General features: G+C 46.5%; 1 protein-coding gene across 2 annotated transcripts; it reads left to right on the forward strand.

The window, feature by feature from the left end:
• The first annotated feature begins 455 nt into the window (after positions 1-455).
• Positions 456-21906, forward strand: sgsm3 (small G protein signaling modulator 3). Of its 2 annotated transcripts, XM_066707166.1 has the most exons (22): positions 456-739; positions 3140-3214; positions 4695-4780; positions 4901-4958; positions 5042-5238; positions 5555-5662; positions 5794-5937; positions 6185-6380; positions 6507-6652; positions 6828-7064; positions 7288-7473; positions 7638-7793; positions 8287-8341; positions 8548-8597; positions 10347-10499; positions 10627-10697; positions 10823-10871; positions 11105-11190; positions 13529-13651; positions 18377-18437; positions 18776-18847; positions 19510-21906. In XM_066707166.1, the coding sequence occupies exons 2-21, from the start codon at positions 3208-3210 to the stop codon at positions 18845-18847; spliced, it is 2241 nt and encodes a 746-aa protein (XP_066563263.1). In that variant the 5' UTR covers positions 456-739; positions 3140-3207; the 3' UTR covers positions 19510-21906. The 2 variants fall into 2 exon arrangements, with proteins under 2 accessions (XP_066563263.1, XP_066563262.1); XM_066707165.1 differs by lacking the exon at positions 18776-18847.
• Positions 21907-24856: the final 2950 nt, after the last annotated feature.

Genomic DNA, 24856 nt, shown 5'->3' on the forward strand with positions numbered 1-24856 from the left:
CATACACACAAATCCTGCCAAACAAGCACCATACACCTACACACATACTCTCCCATGTATCTATATTTTCATAGAAGTGTTCGTTTTAAACATTTTAATAAAAAAGTTTGACTACACGATAAAATCAAACTTTCAGTGGTGGCTTAATGTATTATTATTTTGATTATAAATCAACTACTAATATTATTACTAGTACTACTACTACTACTAATAATAATAATAATAATAATAATAATAATAATAATAATAATAATAATAATAATAATAATGCAGGCCTATAATAATAATAATAATAATAATAATAATAATAATAATAATGTACATGCGACTGACGTTAGCACCTGCGACGCGGCCCCAGAATGCATCCGCGACTTGGTCACGCTTCGCGGCGGCGGAGGGATCCGAGGTCCTGTTGGAAGTACGTGAACAGGGATGCGGTTCCGGGAGCTGGGACATCTTCCTGGGTAGGGGAAGGGCGTAAGGAGAGAGTGGCGCAGGGATACCACCACAACACACACCAACACAGAGACGGCAAGAGAGAGAACAGGTGTCCACGTTTACCACAGACTCTGGAGAAGGAGACAGGTTGGAAGACAGGAACTGACCTCCATTACAGACTGGATAGAGCTTAATCGCACACAATAAGGGTTGTGCTGAGCTGTGGTTCGCCCCGTACCATTCTAGCGGAGGACGCCTGGAATGGAAGCTGGCAGACCGGGAGAGACACGGCGACTGTGAGGTCTGTTTACTCTGCTTACCGCTGGTCTGAAATCGTTTATTATTGCTCTTATTATTCATACACGCTGTCTTGTCTCTCACTCAGTTGAATGTATACATGTAGAAAGTTAGATTAAGTGTACGATCTATATATCTATGTGTTCTACCAAGGAATGGGATATTATGTATTAGTATTATTAACAACAATAATAACAGTAGCAGTAAAAGCTGTTACAATAATCGTAAATGTTGATGTTCGTGTGTTCTGTTCTCCACCTGCCGTACGTAGGTATGCTGTCACACTGTCGTCATTTTACACTCTAAGCCAAACCCTAATTTTTTACAATTGGTACACTGTAATATCAATGCCACACGTTACTGTCATATTACGTAGAAGTTATGATTGAATGGATGCATGTGTGTATGAATTAATCAACGTAATTAATGGATCAGTTGTGATGTTTTGACGTGCAGTTCCACGCGCAAAACGTGTTGAGTACAACCTAATCAATAATAATGATGATAATTGAAGAATAATGTGTTTGGCTGATCAATTATTTTCCAAAGGTGGTTAAATTTAATATATATAACCAGAGGTGCTGTATGTTCAATACATGACTAAATCCATAGCCTTACTCCGTGGGTGGGTGTGTGTTCGTGCGGGTACCATATGTTCGCGGTGAGCGACTGGGTGTGTGTGAGTCGGGCACTACAGGCTCTTTGCAAGGGACATGACCCGGCTTTATGACGCAAAACCGCAGGACGGTGACGTTTTCCTCTTCGAGATTAACTCTTTCACTCCCTTCGTCTCTTTATTGTATTATTGATGATATTACGACTACGCAAAGATTAAATCTACGTGTTTCGCTGCTTTCATACTCGGGCTGCAACAATTTGGCCTTCTACTCTTTGACGAGCTGTAAGCCACGCGCTTAATCTGTGCCAGTTAGCCTGCCAGTGTGCCAGTCCCTCAGTGTACCAACACGTGTGCCAGGGCAGTATGCCAGTCTGTCAGTAGCTCTGTGTGCCAGGCGCTTGACGAGTCTGTCAGGCAGCCAGTCACTGTCGCAGTCACAGTCAGTGTCCCATGCTCTGCACTACACTGTACTCTGCCATGTTGTATTACATTGTACTACATTTTACTCCACAATGCACTAAACTACACTGTACATCACTACTGTACTATACTGCACTATGCTGTGCTGAACACTACACTACACTACAGTGCTGTACTGTGCAGTACAAAGCTGCTCAGTATTCAGGCGGGCTGTACAGTCGGATCCCAAACCTGCGTAAGAGTGACGTGAGTGAAGAGGAGGAGAGGGCCAGCAGTGAGTCACAGCTGACAGAGAGGGAAAGGGAGTAGAGAAAGTACAGACTGCAGCAGGGGTGATCTGGGGAATTGGTGTGCTTGAAGGTAAGCATGTGCTGAGCCCTGGCTGGTCAGTCAGTGTGCCACCAAGTCAGCCTGTGCACCTGTCAGCTGGTTAAGGGTACTTGGGATCCCTGTTCGTCTGTCTCGGTCAGGGTGTCAGTGCAACAGCCAGTTAGCCTCTCTCCTTTTGTGCATCAGAGAGAGGGGGGGGATGGGGGGGACTTGCTAAAGAAAACAGAGGTGGGGGGGGGGGTAGGATCTGTGCTGGAGTGTCGAAGGTGTGGATCACTGTACAAACAAACTGAGACACCTCTCACCCAGCCCTGATCCCAGAGACCCCTGCTGTACCGTAGCTCTCCAGGACCAAGGCTGGAGACTCTGCTGTAATGTTATGTTACATTTAGAATACGATTATAATAATAATTATATTAATAATAATTTGTGATGACTGATAATGTAATTATAATTCACAATGGTTGGTAATATAATTCCCCATAGGTTTTTCCAGATTAATTATAATATTGTGTAATAACCTACATTGTAGAATTATTGAAATGTCTGATTAAGATCTATAATCTATAAGATCTATAAGATCCTTGCTCCCTTTCCCGTAGCCCTAGTCTGTAACCCTACATCTTGACAGCACTTAGCTTTCACCGCCCAGGATGTAGGAAGTCTCTAACTGTACTTGTGTAAATTGTAATTGGAATTTGTAAAATGTATTATTTTGAATTGCTATGTTTTAGCTAAGTTGAATTTGTAATGATTGATGCCTTGTACTTCTCTGTATTTTTGCACTTATGTTGTAAGTCGCCCTGGATAAGGGCGTCTGCCAAGAAATAAAAAAAAAATAATAATAATAATAATAATACTTATATAATGTCTGATGGTGAAATGTCAGAATAAAGTTAATAAACCTTCCTGAAAGTGTAATTCCACAATAATTCTATTGCTTAATAATTACTGTTGTGATGGCAAACTCAGTGTAATTCTAGAACCGTTATAGTGGGATTGGCTAACCTAGTGTGTTTCCTGTTGTTGTTGCAGAACCTTTGGAGCTCCTGCCCTCAGTCACCTGAACCACCCCCCACCCCCCACCCCCCACAGCCCTTAGCATGTCAGGTAGGGTGCCCTCTGTGCTGTGTGTCTATGTGGATGCGGTGTCTAAACCATGCTGTCCTGGTGTGGTCGTGGTGTCTAAACCCTGCAATATCGGTGTGTTTGTTAGGGATGGGATGATATACAGATTTCCACAGTATGATACCCTTAAGGAAAAATACCATGGTAACCTTATTATCATTGTATACATAATGCAATTTAATTCTCTATACGTCTACTTTATTTTGGAACATAAAATAATATGCTCAACCTTTAACATACTATGGAGCTGGTTTTATTCGTACAACTTTAGAGGCAGGGAGTGACAGCAGAAATAAACATCCATAGCAGGCAGCCCTAGTTAGTATAAAAATGTACTCTTTGCTCAAAAGAATGCTGCTGCAGGGCTTGACTTTTTTTATTTTAGGAGCTGTACAATGTACAAACAACAATGTATAAAACATTTAAGTATAGTTTATTTGGTGGTAAACAGAATTAGGAAATTGGTTATACTGTTTAAAACACTAATATAGATGCATTAAAAGCACTAGCACAGAAGATTGTAAAGGTATACCACACTTTGTTTCCAGAACAATTTGTGCTAAACAGGCTAATAGATTTTCTTTGAAGTTGAACGTTTTTTAAAATAACAACATTGTTCTAAACTGCTATGCCATCTATCTATCAAGGTGAGTGTTGCGTTTTAGTTTTACCAGGTTTCATATTTTAATGATCTGTGCAAAGCAGGTAACAGCAAGCAGTACATCTATCTGTTACTTTTCAGATGTCTGCATAAATTACTAGGTGATGGTCCCTGAAGTGTGTTAAAAGTTTTGATATGTATCCACCACGAGTACAATCCTGTCTTCTGCAGCGTCTACAACGTGGAACTCCATATTCAAGCACTAGACCACCTTTTTTCTCGCATCCAAAACTCTTTCATGCAGCAGGCCTATAGATAATATGTTCTGCAGGTTGGAAAAAATATCCATCCGGCAATTCGCCAAGACTTGAATGATCATTGCTTTGTTTGTAAGTAGACATTGCTATTTGCCAACAGTATAACACTTGCAACACAAACTTGTGGTGAGGATTAACATGAAGGTATGTGCAAGGGAGGTGGTTCAATAACTGAGCAAGATGAGTACTATGAATGCATGGCCTGTGTCAACAGTGAGTTATCAGTTCATTTATGTTTCAAAGCAATGCAGGACTAGCAGTAGGGCTCATATCACAGAAAGGTCATATACCATGTATACTGTAATTTAGGTAATTGCTGTGCAGCACATGAGGAATTGTATCTATACTGTAATGTATCTAAACCGTGCTTAACCATAAAAAAAGCAGTATACTGACCCATCCCTAGTGGTTGTGGCATCTAAACTCCACTGTGTCTGTGTGGTCATGGCATCTAAATTCTGGTGTGTCTGTGGCTGTGGCATCTAAACCCACAATCTGTCTCTGTTCTTTGATTCCACACACACTTTTCTATCGGTCTCTCCAGGGAACTTCACCCCCAGCCCTGGTGGCCCGTTCTCTGCCCTCACCCCCAGCATGTGGCCACAGGACATCTTGGGCAGCATCAACCAGGTAACACACAGCAGAGGAGAGTGACGGTGCATGTGTGTGTGTGTACTCGTATAGTGTTAAGTATCGCAGCTTAGTTTACTTAGTGCTAAATAAACGCCTCCTTCTGTCTCTGTATCTTAGGATTCAGATGATCCAGAGATCCAATATGATGAGTTTGGTTTCCGGATCGACAATGAAGGTGTGTGTCTGTCCATCATTGTCTATTTGTGTCCATCTGTCTGTGACCCTGCATTAAGATGCTCCCCCTTCCCCCTCTCTCAGACCCGGGCCGCGTCACTGGGGGAGGGGTGCTGGCGGAGGACCCGCAGCAGCGGCTGCGCTGGCAGGCCCACTTGGAGTTCACCCACAACCATGCTGTGGGGGACCTGACCTGGGAGCACATCGCCCCCTGCCTGCCCCGCTCTGACCGGGTCGCTGCCCTCGTGCTGGGGGGCATCCCACACAGCATGAGGCCTCAGGTCAGACTTGGGTTAGGGGGTTTGGCATTATGGCTCTGATTAATTATATGTATTGTCCATTTATTTACTTGGCTAAAAAAGTTTTTGGCAACACTAATGTAACTTAGTCTTGTTTTTTTTGTTTTTAATTGTATTAAATTGAGAGAGAGACTGTGGCTGACAGAGTGCTGGCTGAGAGAATTTAGTGTTTACAGTCTATGAACTGTAACCATTCTCCCTCGCTCTCTGTCCCCCAGTGCACTGGGGCAGTATCAAACGCACAGCTACTATACTGTCCATGAATAGGGACTGACTCCCTCTCTGTCTCTTCCCCTAGCTGTGGATGCGTCTGTCTGGTGCTCTGCAGAAGAAGCGCACGTCTGAGATCTCCTACAGAGAGATCGTGAAGAACAGCTCCAACGAAGACACTACCGCAGCCAAACAGGTGACTGGACTGTCTCCATGTGTCCCTGTGTGTCCCTGTGCGTGTCTCTGCAACAACTTTATAACAGAGATCTAAGCAAATAGCGTTAACAAGATCTCTCTCTCCCTCCCCCCCCTCTCTCTCTCTCTCAGATAGAGAAGGACCTGCTGCGCACCATGCCCAGTAATGCGTGTTTCTGCAGTGCGGGCAGTGTGGGGGTGCCTCGGCTGCGTAGAGTTCTGAGGGCGCTGGCCTGGTTGTACCCCGATATTGGCTACTGCCAGGGCACCGGCATGGTGAGTGGGGTGGTTTGGAAGGAGGGACTGGGGAGGAGGGGCAGCAGAAAGTAGGGGGAGAGTAGTGAATATGGGGCAGGTAAGGGGTGGGGGGTAAGAGGCAGGTGGGGCAGAAGGTGGGGAGGGGAGGGGAGGGGATGGGAAGAGGGGAGGCCCACAGACCCAATATTGCTTCTCACAGAATACTACTTTTGCTTTGTAAGCTAAGAGTTCACCTGGTGTCCACCTTCCCTCCTCCCTCTCTCAGGTGGTGTCCTGCCTGCTGCTGTTCCTGGAGGAGGAGGACTGCCTGTGGATGATGTGCTCCCTGATTGAGGAGCTGCTGCCCCCCTCCTACTTCACCTCCACTCTGCTGGGTGTCCAGACTGACCAAAGAGTGCTGCGCCAGCTTATTGTCCAGCACTTGCCCCGGTTGGACCGCCTGCTACAGGAGCACGACATTGGTGAGAGGGGGTGGGGAGAACGGCGGCAAGGGCCTCAGTCTGCTGCAGGGGCATGAGAGAGAGTGTCTGTCTGTCCGTCCGTCTCCAGTCAGTAAGTGTACCCTCTCTTTCCCGCCTCCCTCTCAGAGCTGTCTCTGATCACACTGCACTGGTTTCTGACCGCCTTCGCCAGTGTGGTGAGCGTGCCACTGCTGCTGCGCCTCTGGGACCTGCTGTTCTACCACGGCTCAATCGTGCTATTCCAGGTCACACTGGGCATGCTCAAGATCAAGGTAATCCACTCTCTGTGGTCCCCTGCACTGCTCTGTGCTCCTGCATGTCTGTCCCTGTCCATCTGTGAGTCTCTCCCCCCCCCCCCCACTCTCTCTCTCTCTCTCTCTCTCTCTTACTTTAACTCACCTTCTCTATGCTCTCTCTTACTCCCCCCCCCCCCCCCCCCCCCCCCAGGAGGAGGAACTGGTGTCCTCTGAGAACTCGGCCTCCATCTTCAACACCCTGTCGGACCTGCCAGGGCAGCTGGGCGACGGGCGGCGTGTGCTGGAGGAGGCGGCTGCATTGGAGGGGTCCCTGTGCCCCCAGGCCCTGGAGGCCCAGCGGCGCAAACACATGGCCTACCTGCTGGCGGAACAGCAGGCCCAGCTCAGCAACACACACCCCCCTGCCTTGAGCCCCTCCCTGGGCAAGGTCAGAGCAAAAGGCATAGGGTTTTGGGGGGGTGGGGGGAGGCAAGATTGTGTTTTTGTGTTCCTTTTGTGTGCGTTTCATTTGGCAATAGCCTGTGTATTTGTGTCTCGCCTGTACTAAAAACCTGTGTGCGTCTTTCCCCTATATACTAATAGCCAGTGTTTGAGTTAGAGTCCCTGTGTCTCTGTATTAATTCTGCGTGCCGTCCGCTGCTTCCCACCAGGTGGTCCGGCGGCAGGGCCCACGCCGCCGCTCGGCCCTGTCCTCCCTGCTGTTTGGTGACGAGGAGGCGGCTGCGGCACTCAAGGCCAAGAACGTGCGGCAGACAGAGCTGGTGGCAGCGCTTCGGGACGCCATTGCCCGTCTGGCACAGCACTTCCACTGCCTGGACCCCCGGCACTGCACCACTGTGAGAGAGGGAGAAGGGAGAGACGGGGAGATGGGTAGAATGGAGGGAAAGACAAAAAGGAGAGAGGGGGAGGGGCATGGCAGTGTAGCAAAATAAATATTGACTATGGATAATAAAATCTTCGCTCTTTTGCTCTGTCACTTTCCCTTCCTTCTCTCTCTCAGGATCTCACTCCAGATTACTCCATGGAGAGCCACCAGAAGGACCATGAGAACTTTGTCCTGGTATCTCGTTGCCGGCGGAGACGGGCCCGAGCTCTGCTGGACTTCGAGCGTCATGATGACGATGAGCTGGGCTTCCGCAAGAATGACATAATCACGGTGAGACGCCATGAAGAGTAGGGTTGCATGGGGGGTGGTGTTTTTTTAATAGTAGATAAAGCAGCGGTCTCTAGCCCTGGTCCCCACTCCAGCAGGTTTTACATGTCACTCCTTAAATATCCCTCAATCTACCATCTGTCTGTGTCTCAAATTGAATTTGAAAGTGAGCTTGGCATGACGAGTTTACACCAGTGTTGCCAGAGCATTTACAGATAGTCAAGAGAATAGAATCAATACAATAATATGTTAAGTTTTACAGATTTTACGAGTGTACAATTCTTTACGTGTACGTACAGAAATTTAAAGGGCTAATGTGCTGTGTTGTTGGTGATGATTAAGAGACATGGTTGTGTTGTTCTCTGGCTCTGTGGCAGGCTATGCTGTACAGCCTCTGTGCTCCTCCTGCCCCACTCTGTGCTGAGCTGGGGGAAGTTGTCTCTCTGTGTGTCTTTCTCTGTGTCTCTGGTGATGTCATGTCTTTCTTGTGTTTCAGATTGTCTCTCAGAAAGACGAACACTGCTGGGTGGGAGAGCTCAATGGCCTGCGAGGTGAGGAGGGGCAGGGGGGTGCAGTGCTTATTGCCATACTGTCTCCACACTGCCAATCTGCAGACACCCCTCCCTGGGCTGCCCTGTGCAATGGTTTTTGCCACTGCTCCCATCACCAACATCTACACAACACAAAGTTTATCTGGAAACGACTAAGTTTTGGAATAACATCTCCCTCTTCCTCTCTCATATCTTCTTCTCTCCAGGGTGGTTTCCTGCGAAATTTGTGGAGGTTTTGGATGAGCGCAGTAAAGAGGTGAGCTATGATCGTGGTTTGAGTAGACTGTTGCAGCCCCACGCAGTACGGCATGGATTCAATTGCAGTATGGGTCAGTGTATTACAGTGTTTTCAGTATAGTCCAAAGTACAGTGAGGGAAAAAAGTATTTGATCCCCTGCTGATTTTGTACGTTTGCCCACTGACAAAGAAATGATCAGTCTATCATTTTAATGGTAGGTGTATTTTAACAGTGAGAGACAGAATAACAACAAAAAAATCCTGAAAAACGCATGTCAAAAAAGTTATACATTGATTTGCATGTTAATGAGGGAAATAAGTATTTGATCCCCTATCAATCAGCAAGGTTTCTGGCTCCCAGGTGTCTTTTATACAGGTAACGAGCTGAGATTAGGAGCACTCCCTTTAAGAGAGTGCTCCTAATCTCAGCTCGTTACCTGTATAAAAGACACCTGTCCACAGAAGCAATCAATCAATCAGATTCCAAACTCTCCACCATGACCAAGACCAAAGAGCTGTCCAAGGATGTCAGGGACAAGATTGTAGACCTACACAAGGCTGGAATGGGCTACAAGACCATCGCCAAGCAGCTTGGTGAGAAGGTGACAACAGTTGGTGCGATTATTCACAAATGGAAGAAACACAAAATAACTGTCAGTCTCCCTTGGTCTGGGGCTCCATGCAAGATCTCACCTCGTGGAGTTTCAATGATCATGAGAATGGTGAGGAATCACCCCCGAACTACACGGGAGGATCTTGTTAATGATCTCAAGGCAGCTGGGACCATAGTCACCAAGAAAACAATTGGTAACACACTACACCGTGAAGGACTGAAATCCTGCAGCGCCCGCAAGGTCCCCCTGCTCAAGAAAGCACATGTACAGGCCCGTCTGAAGTTTGCCAATGAACATCTGAATGATTCAGAGGAGAACTGGGTAAAAGTGTTGTGGTCAGATGAAACCAAAATAGAGCTCTTTGGCATCAACTCAACTTGCCGTGTTTGGAGGAGGAGGAATGACCCCATGAACACCATCCCCACCGTCAAACATGGAGGTGGAAACATTATGCTTTGGGGGTGTTTTTCTGCTAAGGGGACAGGACAACTGCACCGCATCAAAGAGACGATGGACGGGGCCATGTACCGTCAAATCTTGGGTGAGAACCTCCTTCCCTCAGCCAGGGCATTGAAAATGGGTCGTGGATGGGTATTCCAGCATGACAATGACCCAAAACACACAGCCAAGGCAACAAAGGAGTGGCTCAAGAAGAAGCACATTAAGGTCCTGGAGTGGCCTAGCCAGTCTCCAGACCTTAATCCCATAGAAAATCTGTGGAGGGAGCTGAAGTTTTGAGTTGCCAAACGTCAGCCTCGAAACCATAATGACTTGGAGAGGATCTGCAAAGAGGAGTGGGACAAAATCCCTCCTGAGATGTGTGCAAACCTGGTGGCCAACTACAAGAAACGTCTGACCTCTGATTGCCAACAAGGATTTTGCCACTAAGTACTTAGTCGAAGGGGTCAAATACTTATTTCCCTCATTAACATGCAAATCAATTTATAACTTTTTTGAAATGCATTTTTCTGGATTTTTTTTTGTTGTTATTCTGTCTCTCACTGCTAAAATACACCTACCATTAAAATTATAGACTGATCATTTCTTTGTCAGTGGGCAAACGTACAAAATCAGCAGGGGATCAAATACTTTTTTCCCTCACTGTATGTGTGTGTGTCGGTGCAGTCCAGTGTGTGACAGTGCTGTGTCCGCAGTATTCTCTGGCAGGGGACGACTCGGTGACGGAGGCAGTGACGGATCTGGTGCGCGGGACGCTGTGTCCGGCTCTGAAAGCCATCTTCCAGCACGGCCTGAAGAAGCCCTCCATCCTGGGGGGGCCCTGCCACCCCTGGCTCTTCATAGAGGAGGTACAGCATGCACAGCCACTCACACGTGTGCCCAAGCCCACAGAGAGACTGACTGTATGAGACATTGACTGATGCGCAAAGACAATACACACTCAGTTTCAATCTGCCTCTCTCTGTCTCCCTCCAGGCTGCTAGCAGAGAAGTAGAAAGAGACTTCAACTCTGTGTATTCCCGACTTGTCCTCTGTAAGACCTATAGGTGAGGCCTCTGTCTCTCTGTCTCTCGCATTGTTTAACATGTGTAATGACTCGCCCGCAATGGTGTTGATGGTGCAGAAGTGGGTGGGTCTGCTGACTAACATTTGCTTTGCTCTGTTCTTTCAGACTGGATGAGGATGGGAAAGTTCTGACCCCAGAGGAGCTCCTGTACAGAGTGAGTACACCTGTCCATGAGAGAGGTGTGTGTGTGTGTGTGTGTGTGTGAGAGAGAGAGTTACCACAGGGATCTGTTCTGTTCTGTGGTGGCCTGGCATCTTGTCCATGGGGGGCTGTGCTTGGCTTGGAGAGTGATGGTGACCAGCAGAGGAAAAACTGGACACAGAAAATAGGTGTTCATTCCTATTATCTGTCTGTCGTCTGTCCTCTGTTCCACTGTCACACTCTCAGGCGGTCCAGGCGGTCAATATGTCCCATGATTCCGCTCATGCTCAGATGGATGTCAAGTTTCGCTCCCTGATCTGCGTGGGACTGAAGTGAGTATTATTATTTGTTTCTTAGCAGACGCCCTTGTCCAGGGCGACTTACAAAATATAAGCACAATACAAAGTGCAATAATATAGTGGAATTCAAGGCATAATACATTTTACAAATTCCAATTTACAGAAGTTTATATGAGATATACAGTAAACAATATGAGGTCTTGCATCCTAGATTGTAAAAGCTGATACGTGCATACAAGATGTTAAGTCAAAGTTAAGAGCTAAGGGAAAGGGAGCATAGGGGATATCAAAATAAGCAATACAAGTGCTATTAATGCAAAGGCAGGAGTATGACAAGTGCAATCTTACAGGAGAATGAATGACTAAATTACAAGTAAAGTCTGAAAAGATGCGTCTTGAGTAATCGCCAGAAGGAGGTCAGGGACTCTGCTATTTTGACTTCAGTGGGAAGGTCGTTACACCACTTATAGCACTTTTCCACCGACAAGGAGCCGGTGCTGGAGCCGGAGCCGGTGCTCGGCCTGGGAACCAGCTGATCTTTTTGCGAACCGGCCCGCTTTTCCACCGGTTTTGGAACCGAATGCTGACGTCGCTGGATGTGGGCGTTCCCAAGCGTGGAGTAGAAGTGGAGAAACACAGCAATAATAATCAGCACCGAGGCGACTGCGTCTTTAAACCCTATTTAACATCGCAATCAATCTCATTCCGCGTCTACACACAGCACAGATGCATTGTAAAAAGCAAAACAAAAAACGCGAGATCACATGTAGACGAGCAGAAACGAAAATACAACTATACGAATGTGCTAAGATGACTCAGCCTTTTATTTGTATTGATTTTTTTTTTATGCATTAAGGGATTTACACCGATTCGCTATTTCAGACACTTTTACTGTATTGAATAAAATACAAAGTTAGAGTTAACATGCATTCGTCACCGCGCACACAGTTCATTATGAATATACTTTGTATGAGTGGATACATTTTCATTCATTTTGTGGCGTATTTTTACTTTTATTCTTATTTAAAAAAACAATTGACTATAGGCTAGCCTATTGATTATGAATGCGGCTGTTTTGGGGTATTTGCGGCCCAGTCGCGGCCAGATCAATAAACTGTCGGACGATCTCAGTTGATGTTAATGGTTTGATGGTAAATTGTGCTTATTGATGAAGTCTGGGATGATGGTCCCAAATCACTGTTGCATTGTCCCTGTTGCCAGACACGCAGCAATGCTCTTATGTTTTGAAAGTCGCCCTGGATAAGAGTGTCTGCTAACAAATACACAATAATAATAATAATAATAATAATAATAATAATAATAATCCATTGTCAGCACTGCTGGCGTGTGAGCACAAAGTGCATGACTGTAACAGATCTTATTGTGTATTTGATCTTCTCTTACTGTACAATACATATGTTTTGTGTAATTTGCCCTGTGCTAAGAAAATTAATTTATTCATATATTATTAATCATGCGCAAACCAACCCGGGACACATGACTTGTAGGGGCGCTGGATTCGGCGTCACACCGGACCAGTTCATTAACAAACAACATTTCTATCCAATCTATATCGTCGCATTAACTCTCATCATCATAATATCGCTGTAACACGTCTTTCCTGTCACGGATGCTGCGCTCAGTCGTCTCTCATTGCTGCCATTTGACACTCCTAACTAGTTATTGACCTGGTGAGCCCATATTGTTATTGTAGTGTCTCTCCTCGGCAGACCGCAGTTCGCTGCTGATTTCGCTCATTTTTAATCAAAACTCCTCACTACTCGCGTCTCTGCTGGCATTTTAAACATGGTGGCTGCACTCCGGCAAATAACTTTTTGTGGAGATGACTTTACCCGCCCCCCGGCTCCTGACGTCACTGGTTCTTAGGTTCCAGTCCAGCAAGTTTTTGGTGCCAGAAAAAATTCTTTTGTGGTGGAAAAGCAAAAAATGGTCCCAAATTAGGCACCGGCTCCGAACTAGCACCGGCTCCTTGTCGGTGGAAAAGCGCTATTAGGGCCCAGGGATGAAAAGGAGTGGGCTCTGGAGGGAGGGGAGTGGAGAGGAGGCAGGGTTGGTCTTCTGGTCCCGGAAGACCGCAGCGGTCTGGAGGGGATTTATGGAGACGAGGATCTGAAGGTAACTCGGTGCAATGTGGTCGAGACAGCAGTAGTTGAGGGTCAGTGTCTTGAACTGAATGCGTGCCGGTATCGGGAGCCTGAGTAGGGAGCGGAGCTGTGGAGTAGCATGTGCGAATCGTGGTAGAGAGAATACCAGACGAGCACCTGACAGAAATTGACGGATAAGGAGAGCCCAGAAGTACACAGAGAGGCACAGGCAATGTTAATAACCCTTTCTTTGCCCCCTCCTTCAGTGAGCAGGTACTGCATCTGTGGCTGGAGGTGCTATGCTCCAGTGTGCCGGCTGTGGAGAAGTGGTACCTGCCCTGGTCCTTCCTGCGCAGCCCAGGCTGGGTCCAGATCAAGTGTGAGCTCAGGTGAGAGAGAGAGACTATGACATTTAACTGCACTTTATTAGCAGTTAATTGAAAAAACAATAAATCAATTATCCTCCATCAAAATTTGATTTCCCCCCCCCCATTATAGATCTCTACAGATTAAAAACAAGTTTGCAATCAACTACAGAACATCTTGACAACACTTCAAACATTCTAAGGTTATGCATCAGTGTGTAATAATTAAAATCAACTGTGATCCTGCACTTCACCTGGCAGTAAAACAACCATAAAACATTATCACTGGCGCTGCCCTCAATCTTGTTCTTCTGACTTAAATATATGGCCACTGTTCTTGGCCAAGCAGGAAGTTGGACAGTTGAGCAACATATTTTGTGCAGTTCATGTACATTGTACCAAAAATAAAAACAAAAGCACTAAAAACCAGGTTAAAATCCTCAAACAAACTTGTTAAAACAGTAAAAAGAGGGGTGATACATGCACACTCACTAAAACAATGAAAAACGGTTTCCCAACATTGGCAGGAGGGACATTCATCACCAACACTGGGATTAAGAAGCGACACAAAGGAATGAATTGCAATGATGGTGTGCAACACCTCCACTGCAGATCACCAGCTCTCTTATTTAATGATGGCTTGTACAAAACCCTCCAGCAGGGCTGCGTGTCCACCCCTACCCCCAGCCAGGCTCGCCAGGGAGTGTCAGGAATTGTGGAGAGTAAGGCCTGATGTTGGGACTGTACACATGCTCTGTATAGGCCCTTACCTGTTGCTACAAGTCAAATGACATCCCACAGGCCCCTCCGGGAGAGCAGGGACCCTGGGGTGGCAGTCACTGTGATGTTGGGGGTGACCAGCTGAGTGGGGAAAGGGTCCTGTGCGTCCGGGAGCTCGCACCCCTCTTACAGTTCTCCCAGTATGATTGTATCCTGCTCAAGTAGCACAAAGCGGAGGTGTGCCAGCAGCCTCTCAACACAGCGCAGGGAGCGCAGGCCCAGTGCTGCAACCCCTTCCAGCACCGCCCCGGAATGTCCAGCAGGTGGCACAGCTGGGTGATGCCCGTGGTGATCAGCAGGCGGGGGACACTGTGGAGGATGCGGGCAATGTCCAGGCGGAGGTTGTGGACTAGAGGCTCCTGCAGCAGCCAGTACAGGGAGGGGGGCCCTTCTGCTCTCTTCACTCCCAGCAGCTGCCAGGCCTTCATCAGGCTATGGTAGGAAGGGGCTCAGTGCTGTGTGGGGCAGCTGGCTGTCTACAGCCTGTGGAGCAGGGGTTCAATGGCCAGGGAATACAGCATCCCCGACATCGAGCAGCCCTGCTGTATGCCACTACCCACACGAAAAAGAGCACTTAACCCACCGTAAACCTTCACTACACTCTGAATGTCGCTATACAGCACTCGAGCCATGGCTATAAAACCAGGGCTGAACCCAAAGGCCTCCAATGTGTGCTATAAATATTGGTGTTCAACCCGGTCAAATGCCTTTTCCTGATCCAGGAAAATCAAATCAGTGTACAGACCCAATAGCTTGGAGATGTCTGAAACATCCCAAATCAGAAACACATTATCAAAGATGGATCTGCCAGGGACACAGTATGACTGGTCCGAGTGCGTGACAGCCCGCATCACCTCCCGCAGTCTGGTGGCCAGAGCTTTTGAGTACAGGTTTAAGTCAGCACACAGCAAAGCGACCAGCCACCAGTTCTTGATGTCACACAGGTCCCCTTTCTTAGGCAGGAGCGTAATGACTGCTCTACTGCAGCTGAAAGGCAGTTTCCCTTGAGCCAGACTCTCTTGCAGGATGGACAGCAAGTCCTCTCCCAGCACAGGCCAGAACCCCTTAGTAAACTCCACTGGGAGACCATCTATGCTGAGGGCCTTTCCAAAGCCCATGCTGTCCAGGGCAGCAGAGAGGTCCTTCAGTGAGTGCGCTCTCTCCAGCCCTGCCTGCTCCCTCACGGGGACCTGTGGAAGCCCTTGACAGAACTGCTGTGTGCCTGGTGCTGCCCCCTGCAGTTTGCTGGTTTAGAGCTGCAAGTAAAACTCCACAGCCCTCTTCTAGATCTCCCCCGGCCCCCGCAGCTCCTGCCCTGAGGCTGAGCGCAAGCAGTGGAGGAGCTTACTCTGGCCACGCTTCTCACAACAAAATCCTTCTTTTGTGCCTTCCAGTAGACGTCCTTTTAAGTAGACGTCCAGCAACCACCTCCTCCACAGTGTAAGACAGGAGTGCAAACCCAGGACCATCTTGCGTCATTCAAGATGGAAAATGCAATTTACAGGTTTGGCCAGATGATGGAGGTAGATGTCTACGTAAGGAATGTCATGATGTGGCTGACATGTGAAGCTGTCATTTTCATTGGTGTACAGCAGCCTTGTTTTGTGTCCCATCAACTTGGCTTCATCAACTTTGACAGATCTTTGTACTAGTTTAATCACTGACAATTTAAGTTCATTAGGCTATAGTTCTGAAGATACTTGCTGTCATAAGTGACTTCTTGTTGCATAATTTAATATTGTAATTTATTATTGTACACATTTTGTCTGTCTGGAGTTTCCCAATATCAGTTTTCAGACACCACCTCTCCTTAAGAACATAAGAAAGTTTACAAACGGGAGGAGGCCATTCGACCCATTGTGCTCGTTTGGTGTCCATTAATAACTAAGTGATCCAAGGATCCTATCCAGTCTATTTTTAAATGTTCCCAAATTTTCAGCATCTACCACATTGTTCCAGATTGTGACTACTCTCTGTGTAAAGAAGTGTCTCCTGTTTTCGATTTTGAATGCCTTGTAGCTCAATTTCCATTTGTGTCCCCGGGTCCGTGTGTCCCCGGGTCCGTGTGTCCCTGCTGATCTGGAAAAGCTCCTGGTTTGATGTGGTCGATGCCCTTCATGATTTTGAAGACTTGGATCAAGTCCTCACATAGTCTCCTCTGTTCCAGGGTGAAAAGGTTCAGTTCCCTCAGTCTCAGTAGGACATTCCCTTCAGACCTGGAATAAGTCTGGTTGCTCTCCTCTGAACTGTCTCTAGAGCAGCGATATCCTTGTTGAAGTGTACACAGTATTCCAGATATGAGGTCTAACTAGTGCATTGTACAGTCTTAACATTACTTCCCTTGTTTTAAATTCTACACTTTTGACAATATACCCTAGCATTGTTTGCCTTTTTTATTGCTTCCCTACACTGTTTGGATGGAGAAAGTGAGGAGTCCACATAGACTCCTAGGTCTTTCTCATGCGATACTTCATCTAGTTCTATTCCTCCCTTCTATTCCTTATCAGTCAACACCATAGTGTAGGTGCTTTTTCTCGTCAGGGCCCATACAGAACAAATAAACAAGTTAATATCAGGGAAAAACTCCTCCACCAATACGCTCCACTTCCCCTTACTGTGGTCCAGAAACTGCCTGATGCGTCTGTTGCTGTACCCGCCCCCCCTTCACTGTCCGACGCGTACGTGTCGTCCCCCGCAGCGCCCAGTGAGTGCTCTGCCCCAGCACAGCTGTGGGTTTTTGGTCCTGCTCCACACTCTATGTCTATGCACATCTTTTGTCCAATTTCAATACCACCAGTCCCAGGTCCCTGTACCCCCATACCTGCACTAGGCCCCAGCGTCTTGGAATCCACCTACCCGTCCTCACTGACTCCTCTCCCAATTCCTGGCGCACCGGCGGTCGTATCTGCACTAGTCCCTGCTAATTGAGACTCGGTCAGAGCAGGGCCCCTGCCTCACTGAGTCGGCAGCCCCCCTCGACTGCTACTCCATCCCCGGGCCCAGAGCACCACTTCCTGCCCTCGGCTTCCTTCTCCTCCTCCTCCTCCTCCTCCTCCTCCACTTCCTGCTCCTGGCAGTTTTGAAGTACATGCCCCTCCAAAACATTTCATCGATTTGAAGTGGCAAAAATGTGGCCTCCTGAATGTAACAATATGCCTCCGCAGGGGGTTCCCCCAGCGGAACCCTTCTCATGCCCGACATGATCTTCCCATAGCGGCTGAGTTTACTCTCCAGCACCTCGTTATGGAAAAAAGAGTTTACATTGTAAAGAGTAACTTTCCAGGCCGGCGCCGCTAAAGGCAACACCAGGGTGAACGTGTCATTGATGGTGACGCCGTGTTCAACCACCTTATCTGCTAAGTCAGTTCTTGACGCAAACACCACGATGGCACCACTCATTTGGGAGGCAGACTTAATGTTTGCACACCCCACCACCTCTCCTCAAGCCAGCACACACTTTTCAAGGGGACAAAACAGCTCGGGGGGGAATTTAACGCCATGATGGCAGTTGAGGGTTTCGGAGGGGAAATGCGGGGGATCAGGCCTCCTTGAACCAGCCATAATGGCCACAGACCAGGAAAACAAAAAACAGAAACCGTGTAAACAGTAGATATAAACCAAGAATCGGAAAACGAGACAGAAAAAGTCAGACACGCACCGACCAGCTGCAACTCGCACTCACTCAACCCTGCCCACACTCCCAGCATGCACTTAGAGAGAGACAGAGAGAACAGGTACAGAACAGATAGAAGTGTAATCTGTAAGTGAGAGAGTGAGAGAGAGAGAGAGAGAGAGGGGCATTTGGCTTTAAACCAGCAGTAAAATATGCAATTATAAAACAGTCTAACCCACTCACCTCTCTGCTGCCTTCTCGAGGTCCATAAGAGAACAGCATCTGAACCAGTTTTATTCATTTAAGAGTCTAACTTTGTGTATCTATTTGTGTGATTCTTTTGTCTTTGTTACCAGGGTTCTGTCCAAATTCGCCTTCAGTCTATCCCAGGACTGTGAGCTGGCTGATAAGAAACAGGTGAGTGGGGGAGGACAGAGGGTTTGGAGGTGGGTGGCTGTATACCCTTACAGCAGAGGTCTCCATCCCTACCCCTGGAGAGAGAGAGAGAGAGAGAGAAAGAGAGAGAGAGTATTGTAGCTCTCCAGGGGCAGGGCTGGAAACCCTTACTAAGCTGTACTGTACTGGATACCCCACACCTACTAGATATGTAGATTTGATGTTTTCCATGATTTTGTGAAAGATTGTGCGATTTTCTCCTTATGTCCGTGTATGTCCAGCCTCTGTGTCTACCTGTGTGTGTGTCCAGTCATTATGACAGTTCGCACTGACCCATCTGTGTGTCTGTCCGTCTCCAGACCTCGCCGCTCATGCGATCGGGAGTGGTGGACATGCTGGTCAAACACCACCTCTTTAGCTGGGACCTGTAGGTAGGGGCCATAACCGTAATGATGATGGCTTAGGCCAGCTGCCTAGCGCCGTTGTCATGGTGATTGGTGGTCATGATGGCGATGGTTGGGTGGTGGTGGCTAGTGGCACTGGGTGGGCACTGCTGGCGTAGCAACTGAAGCCCTTGGTCAGTCGCAACCCTGAGCCACAGGAAGAGCTCTGTTGTGATGATGTTGATATGCCAATTGCTCCTGCTATTATCACGAATGCAGTAGACTGGACTGCACAGGGACTATATGAACTTGACTGCACTGCACTGGACTGTACAGGGACTATAGGGACTGGACTGCACTGCACAGGAACTATAGGGACTGGACTGCACTGCACAAGGACTATAGGGACTGGACTGGACTGGACTGCACTGCACTGCACAGGGACTATAGGGACTGGACTAGACTCTATAGACTGTAAGCTATAGCTGCACTGGTGTCTTTGCTGTCTGTATGTATAGAGAGTTGTGCTAGTGAGTTGTCAGTGTTTTCTTCACCAGGCTGCACCATATGGCACCTCCCCCTGTACACAGCAGAGTCCTGCACACCCAGCACTCTTACCCCTGCACCACATCCTTCCTCCTGCCTGGACTGGTGTGCGTGTGGGGTTGTTTAAACCAGACCTTAATACTCCTGTCCTCTCTCTGTCTCAGGAGAAGGAGCAGAAGCCGCTTAAGGAGGGGGTCCAGGACATGCTGGTGAAGCACCACCTCTTCAGCTGGGACATCGACGGCTAGACAATCCCCCCCCCCCGGGGAAACGCACACACACACCCACACACACCATATCCCACCCTCTCTCACTCAGTCAACCCCATGCTGGTAATGATGCTGTCGCCCTGAGCATGCTGCAGCGTCGCCCTCGGCAACTCCAAACTCGCCTCATAGTCCATCTGAGCAAGGGGTCATCAGCCCTGGTCCTGGAAAGATACTGCACAGTGCAGTGTAGTGGAGTACAATACAGTTCAGTATATTGCAGTTTAGTACATCACTGTATAATATTACTTTACAGTTGCGGTACAGTACAGTGTAGCTCAGTACAGTACAACCCAGTATTGTATTGTACAGAATAGGTCAGTGAAGTACTGTATAGTATAATACAGTATTGTACAGTACAAGGTATTACTGTATAGAATAGAACAGTACAATGTCTACAGATTTTCATTCCCCTTGAGCTCCTCCCTGCCTGATTCAGCTCTACTGGCTTCATTAAGCCACACTGCCAAGATATCAAGGGTGCTGGTGGTTCAGACAGATCTATACATGGGCTGGGCTGGGCTGCAACTGAACTGAGCCCAGCCTAGCCCAGCCAGTGCCCGCAGTTCCGCCCCCTTGGCCTCAGTTAGATGTACCGGTGTGTGTAGGCCGGTAAGCGGCTGGCTCAGGGTCCAGTTCCCACAGCAACAGCCTCGATAGAGAAGCTGAGAGAGCAGGGAGACCCAGTCACTGGGAACTGGGCTGGAATAGGCAGTAATCCTGTACACTATAGGCTACAATGCAGTGAAATATAATACACAATACAGATCATTCACAACACACTGTTATGGTATGCAATACACAATGCAATGTATTATACTGTCTATTCTATACAGGCAGCAGTCAGTCCTAAAGTGCTTTTAAAGTTAACTGCTTCTGGCCCCTGGCTCTTGTTCCAGCCCCCCAGCTCCCAGGCATGGCACTGCTCTGACTGAGCTGAGTAACTGGATTAATTGAATTTATTTTCTCATGGCTGGGGAGTAATGTCACAAGCTACCATAACCTGGTTAATACAGTAACGGAGAGAGTGTGAGAGCGTGAGCGCTCCGGTGCAAAAAAACCTGCAAGGCACTGTGCCCCCCATCCCCAGATTGGAGTCTGAGAGACCAACTTTGGAGATGCCAGAATCCCAATTAAGCAGGTACTGAGTCTGAATGCAGCAGCTGAGACATGGTGGTGGCCACAGAGCGCCTGCTGCACAGACTGTTTTTTTGAGTTACTTGGTTTCTCTACTTTCCATTAAAGCTTCCTGGCAAGCTGACCCCCAACACACACACACACACACACATATCTGTCAGATGCAAACACGCATTCATTCATTCATTCATTCATTCATTCATACATACATACATACACCCACACACATGCATGCCCACACGCATGCACTACATTTCAGTGGAGCTGCCAAAACATGATAAACTTGAAAAGAACCGGTCAAACACAGTCCAGCCTTTCTGGTGTCAGTCCACCTACAGTTAAACAGGAGTCGGACCATTCTAGTTCTGGACAGTGTGGGGAGGTGGAGGACTCAAACTAGGTTCTGTTCTTTACATTTGTGTCCAGTTTTCAAGTATGATATATGCTTTGTATTATTTTTGTATTATTATTATTATTATTAGGATTTCAGTCTCTTAACTGCAGAGGCTCCTGTAGGAGATGTATTCAGTGAGTCCCTCTGCAGTGTGTTTATTTTATATGGACTCGATTGGTTGCTTGGCATTGCTGTACATAATACTGCTCAGGCAACAGGAAGTATGGAGGAGAGGGGAAGACAAGGGTGTGTCTGCGCTGCCTGTGGCCCTGAGCTCTGCACTAGTCTGATAATGCAATGCTGATGTAAAGCTAGTATAACTTTGTTGGGAATTGAACCCAGGCAGACAGAGACCCTTCCCCTCTAAGGTTCTTACAGACTACACTGACATTAAAGCACACACACACACACACACACACACACACACACACACACACACACACACACACACACACACACACACACACACACACACACACACACACACACACACACACACACACACACACACACACACACACACACACACACACACACATCAACCAGTTGCTTTGCCAAGTTGTGTTTCTTTGCAAATCATCCTCTGCTTGTTTGTGTATTTATTTCTGTGCGTTCTTTTCTCGTTGCCCCTGGTTGTGTCGATGGGTGTCTGGAAGAAAATGGGAGGGAGGGGTTGCTTATGTGCTTGTAACTTTATACCATATCTGTGTAAATAAGAATGAACACAATAATTATAATAAAATTCTATATTATCTGTAAGAACATTTTCATTGGCTGGACTGTCTTATTTCCCCTCACACTCGCAGTTCACTGGTACAAACAACCTTATAGTGTAAATAGTATAAGAGCCCAGAATAGTATAGTAGTATAGACTGGAGCCAGCACTGTGTGGTCTGTAGTATAGTATGGTATATGGCCATTATACTAGCCACACTTCATTACAGTCTGCTTATTTTTTGTCAAATGTATACATAGCAAATTATTTGATTAATTGCTGGTTTACTTAAATTTTCTTGAGTTTTGCTGTTAAACAGGACTAGTTTTATATCAGGTTCATTTTAAGTCTAGTTTTCTTGTTGGCATCTGAGAGTTTGTGAGTTTGAAGCTGCAGGTCTTCAGGTGTTATACTAGGAGCTCAGTTTAGGACCACAGCCAGCACGAGACTCCATATATTTAGAGCTCTCCCCTTCATTATCCATTATTTCAGTTTCCTGTATTTGTTAGGGATACCGTGAGTCCCTGTTTTTCACAATTGTGGGTGCACACACACAATGGGAAGTGTTGGTAGTTTTCCTTCATAATTATCTTAAAATATGCTGATCTAACACTGGATGTATATCTAATACTGTTATAGAATACATGTACATCACAAAACTATTTATTGTATTTTTGTGATTTTTGTTTTTTTCGAAACAAACCGAGGCATAGCACTCATAGGCTTTGCAGTGCCTGCTCTGATGTGCACATCTGCAGTTCTTGGGGCTGTACCATTTATTCAATCATGAAGTGAAGAACTTACTGTATTTTACTTATGGGGTATATTTTTATGGTAAAAATGTGGATCCACAATCCACATTTTCATTTATGGTTTAACTGTATGAAGTAGACCTGTCTCTAATTATGATGCAGGTTACTTAACTGGTATGGTTTAAAATGGTACTTGCCCGGGGCGGGGCTACCAGTATATAGGAGAGGGCCAGGAAACAGACCGTGTGGGTGTGTGTTGACAGGGAGAGTGAGGGCTCTTGTATATGAAAGGTGAAAGATTTTAGTGTTATACACCATGTTGACTGTCTACTTTATGGTTATGTAAAGCTTATATGAACTATGCATATAATATATATATATATATATATATATATATATATATATATATATATATATATATATATATAATGATTTGTTTTGTTTTTAAATTTTTGTGTTGAAAAATAGACATTTATTTAATCTCTGAAGTGCCATGTGGCTGAGCCATCTTTTTTAGGGACATGGAAATGTAAATGGAAATAAGTAAAATGGAAATAAAAGTTAAACTGAGCTTCAGTACAGGACACACACTGACTGATCTGACATCTCTGTCGTGGATCTGCGTCACAGCCTGCAACCCCACATCCCGCAGAAACACGCGTGATCCACACAGAGAGAAGGGCAGGACACATTCGTGAAGTGCAGATGTCCGCAGTTACGCGCAGGTCTGCGCTGCTCCACCAATGAGATCAGATTGGATTTCTGCAGAGCTGCGCAGAACTGCGGAAATCTGCGCAACAAGAACACAAGAAGACATGGCTGGCAGGCGTGGGCAATAGCCTGTCTACTCTGTGTGAGAGCTGGAGGTGAACAACACACAGGCTCTATCCATCCCACAGTGTGATCAGCGCATTGTAGGGTCGATATTTAGCGCAGATCTGGTCAATTACAGATACTAATTGGTATCATATTATTTTCCATGTATTAGAGTATTTTAAAATAACCTGCGCCGAAACAACCATTGGTATTTAAGTATTTTAATAAACCTTAATATTTTTTTAATCGTATTCTCCTGTCATGTTTATTCTTCTGTTCTTTTCTCTTCTTCAGTCAGCTCAGTTCTCATTGGTAGCTGATCACGTCACTCTCCACGATCCGTGCCGATCGAGTCGTAAATATTAAACATGTTTAATAAAGTCGTAGCGGCTCCGACTAGCTTACGATCAGATCGGAGGCAGCGACGCATCAGCCCGTCTCTCACTACACTTGCAGCGGCAGCGGAGATCTTGACGATCAGTGCCGATTTGTCGTGAGGGCCAAATCGGACTTAAATTCGTGTAGTGTGACCCCATCATTAGGCTATTATGGTCTAATTATAATAATAAAATAATAAAAGCCTATGTAAAGAATGATTGCACTGTGATGTTTAAAATAACAATAACAATCAAAGAATGGACTATTGTGTTGTAGAGAAAATTCGATGTGGCACACCAAGTTTTTCAGATACACACCCACAGTCTCTTTTCTGGCTAACGCTACTGGTTGCGGCGCGCACATTGGGTGAAGGAAAGATACCCACTTTAAGCTTGAAGATTTGAAAAGTCCCGAGCATGTTAAAAGAGGGGGCTGGGACAAAAAGGAACAGAACGAAGGGCGAGAATGGAGGGAGACAGGATCCCGTAGAACGAAAAGAAAGACTGAGACATGATTGCCGAGACAAAGAACGAGAGCGCGAGAGAGAAGCTGGTCTGATCGGGACAATTGCCACGAGACTTTTTACTAACGGGATAAGAATTGCCTCCGTATATGGGGAAACTGGGGATAAGTATTTGCATTTAATTTGTCTATCAACTACTGTACGATTTGCACAAGGGTATTGCCTTACCAAGATTAATTCGAGTCTCCTAGACGAAATTTAGTTTTATATTTGCCTGTTTTATACTCTGTACTGGGTCTTTTGCCTCCTTTTAGTATTTTAATGATGTTATTGTATCCGCACTGTTAAAACAAGAACTTCTAATCATTTAGTTTGATTTGGAATGTGCCCCCTTGTTGCTTTTAACGGGGCTATGTTTTTTTTTGAGTGTTTTAATCTTTCCTCTTCGTTTTAGTCTGAGCCCAGTTACCGTACACCAGGCACGAGTGCTGACCCCGGGGCAGTGGGGAAACTGTTTTGAGGCTGTTGTATTTGGCAGAGGGGAAGGAGTTCTATACCCGCAGTGTGGTAACGAGTGCTGGGGGATAGAG

This window comes from Amia ocellicauda, chromosome 6 (genome assembly GCF_036373705.1).
Source record: "Amia ocellicauda isolate fAmiCal2 chromosome 6, fAmiCal2.hap1, whole genome shotgun sequence".
Taxonomy (NCBI): Eukaryota; Metazoa; Chordata; class Actinopteri; order Amiiformes; family Amiidae; genus Amia; species Amia ocellicauda.

Excerpts from the sequence above, each read along its gene's own strand:
- sgsm3 (XM_066707165.1), top strand. Across the intron at positions 5,938-6,184 it reads ACTGCCAGGGCACCGGCATG|GTGGTGTCCTGCCTGCTGCT; the intron begins GTGAGTGGGGTG and ends TCCCTCTCTCAG. Across the intron at positions 8,342-8,547 it reads AGAGCTCAATGGCCTGCGAG|GGTGGTTTCCTGCGAAATTT; the intron begins GTGAGGAGGGGC and ends TCTTCTCTCCAG.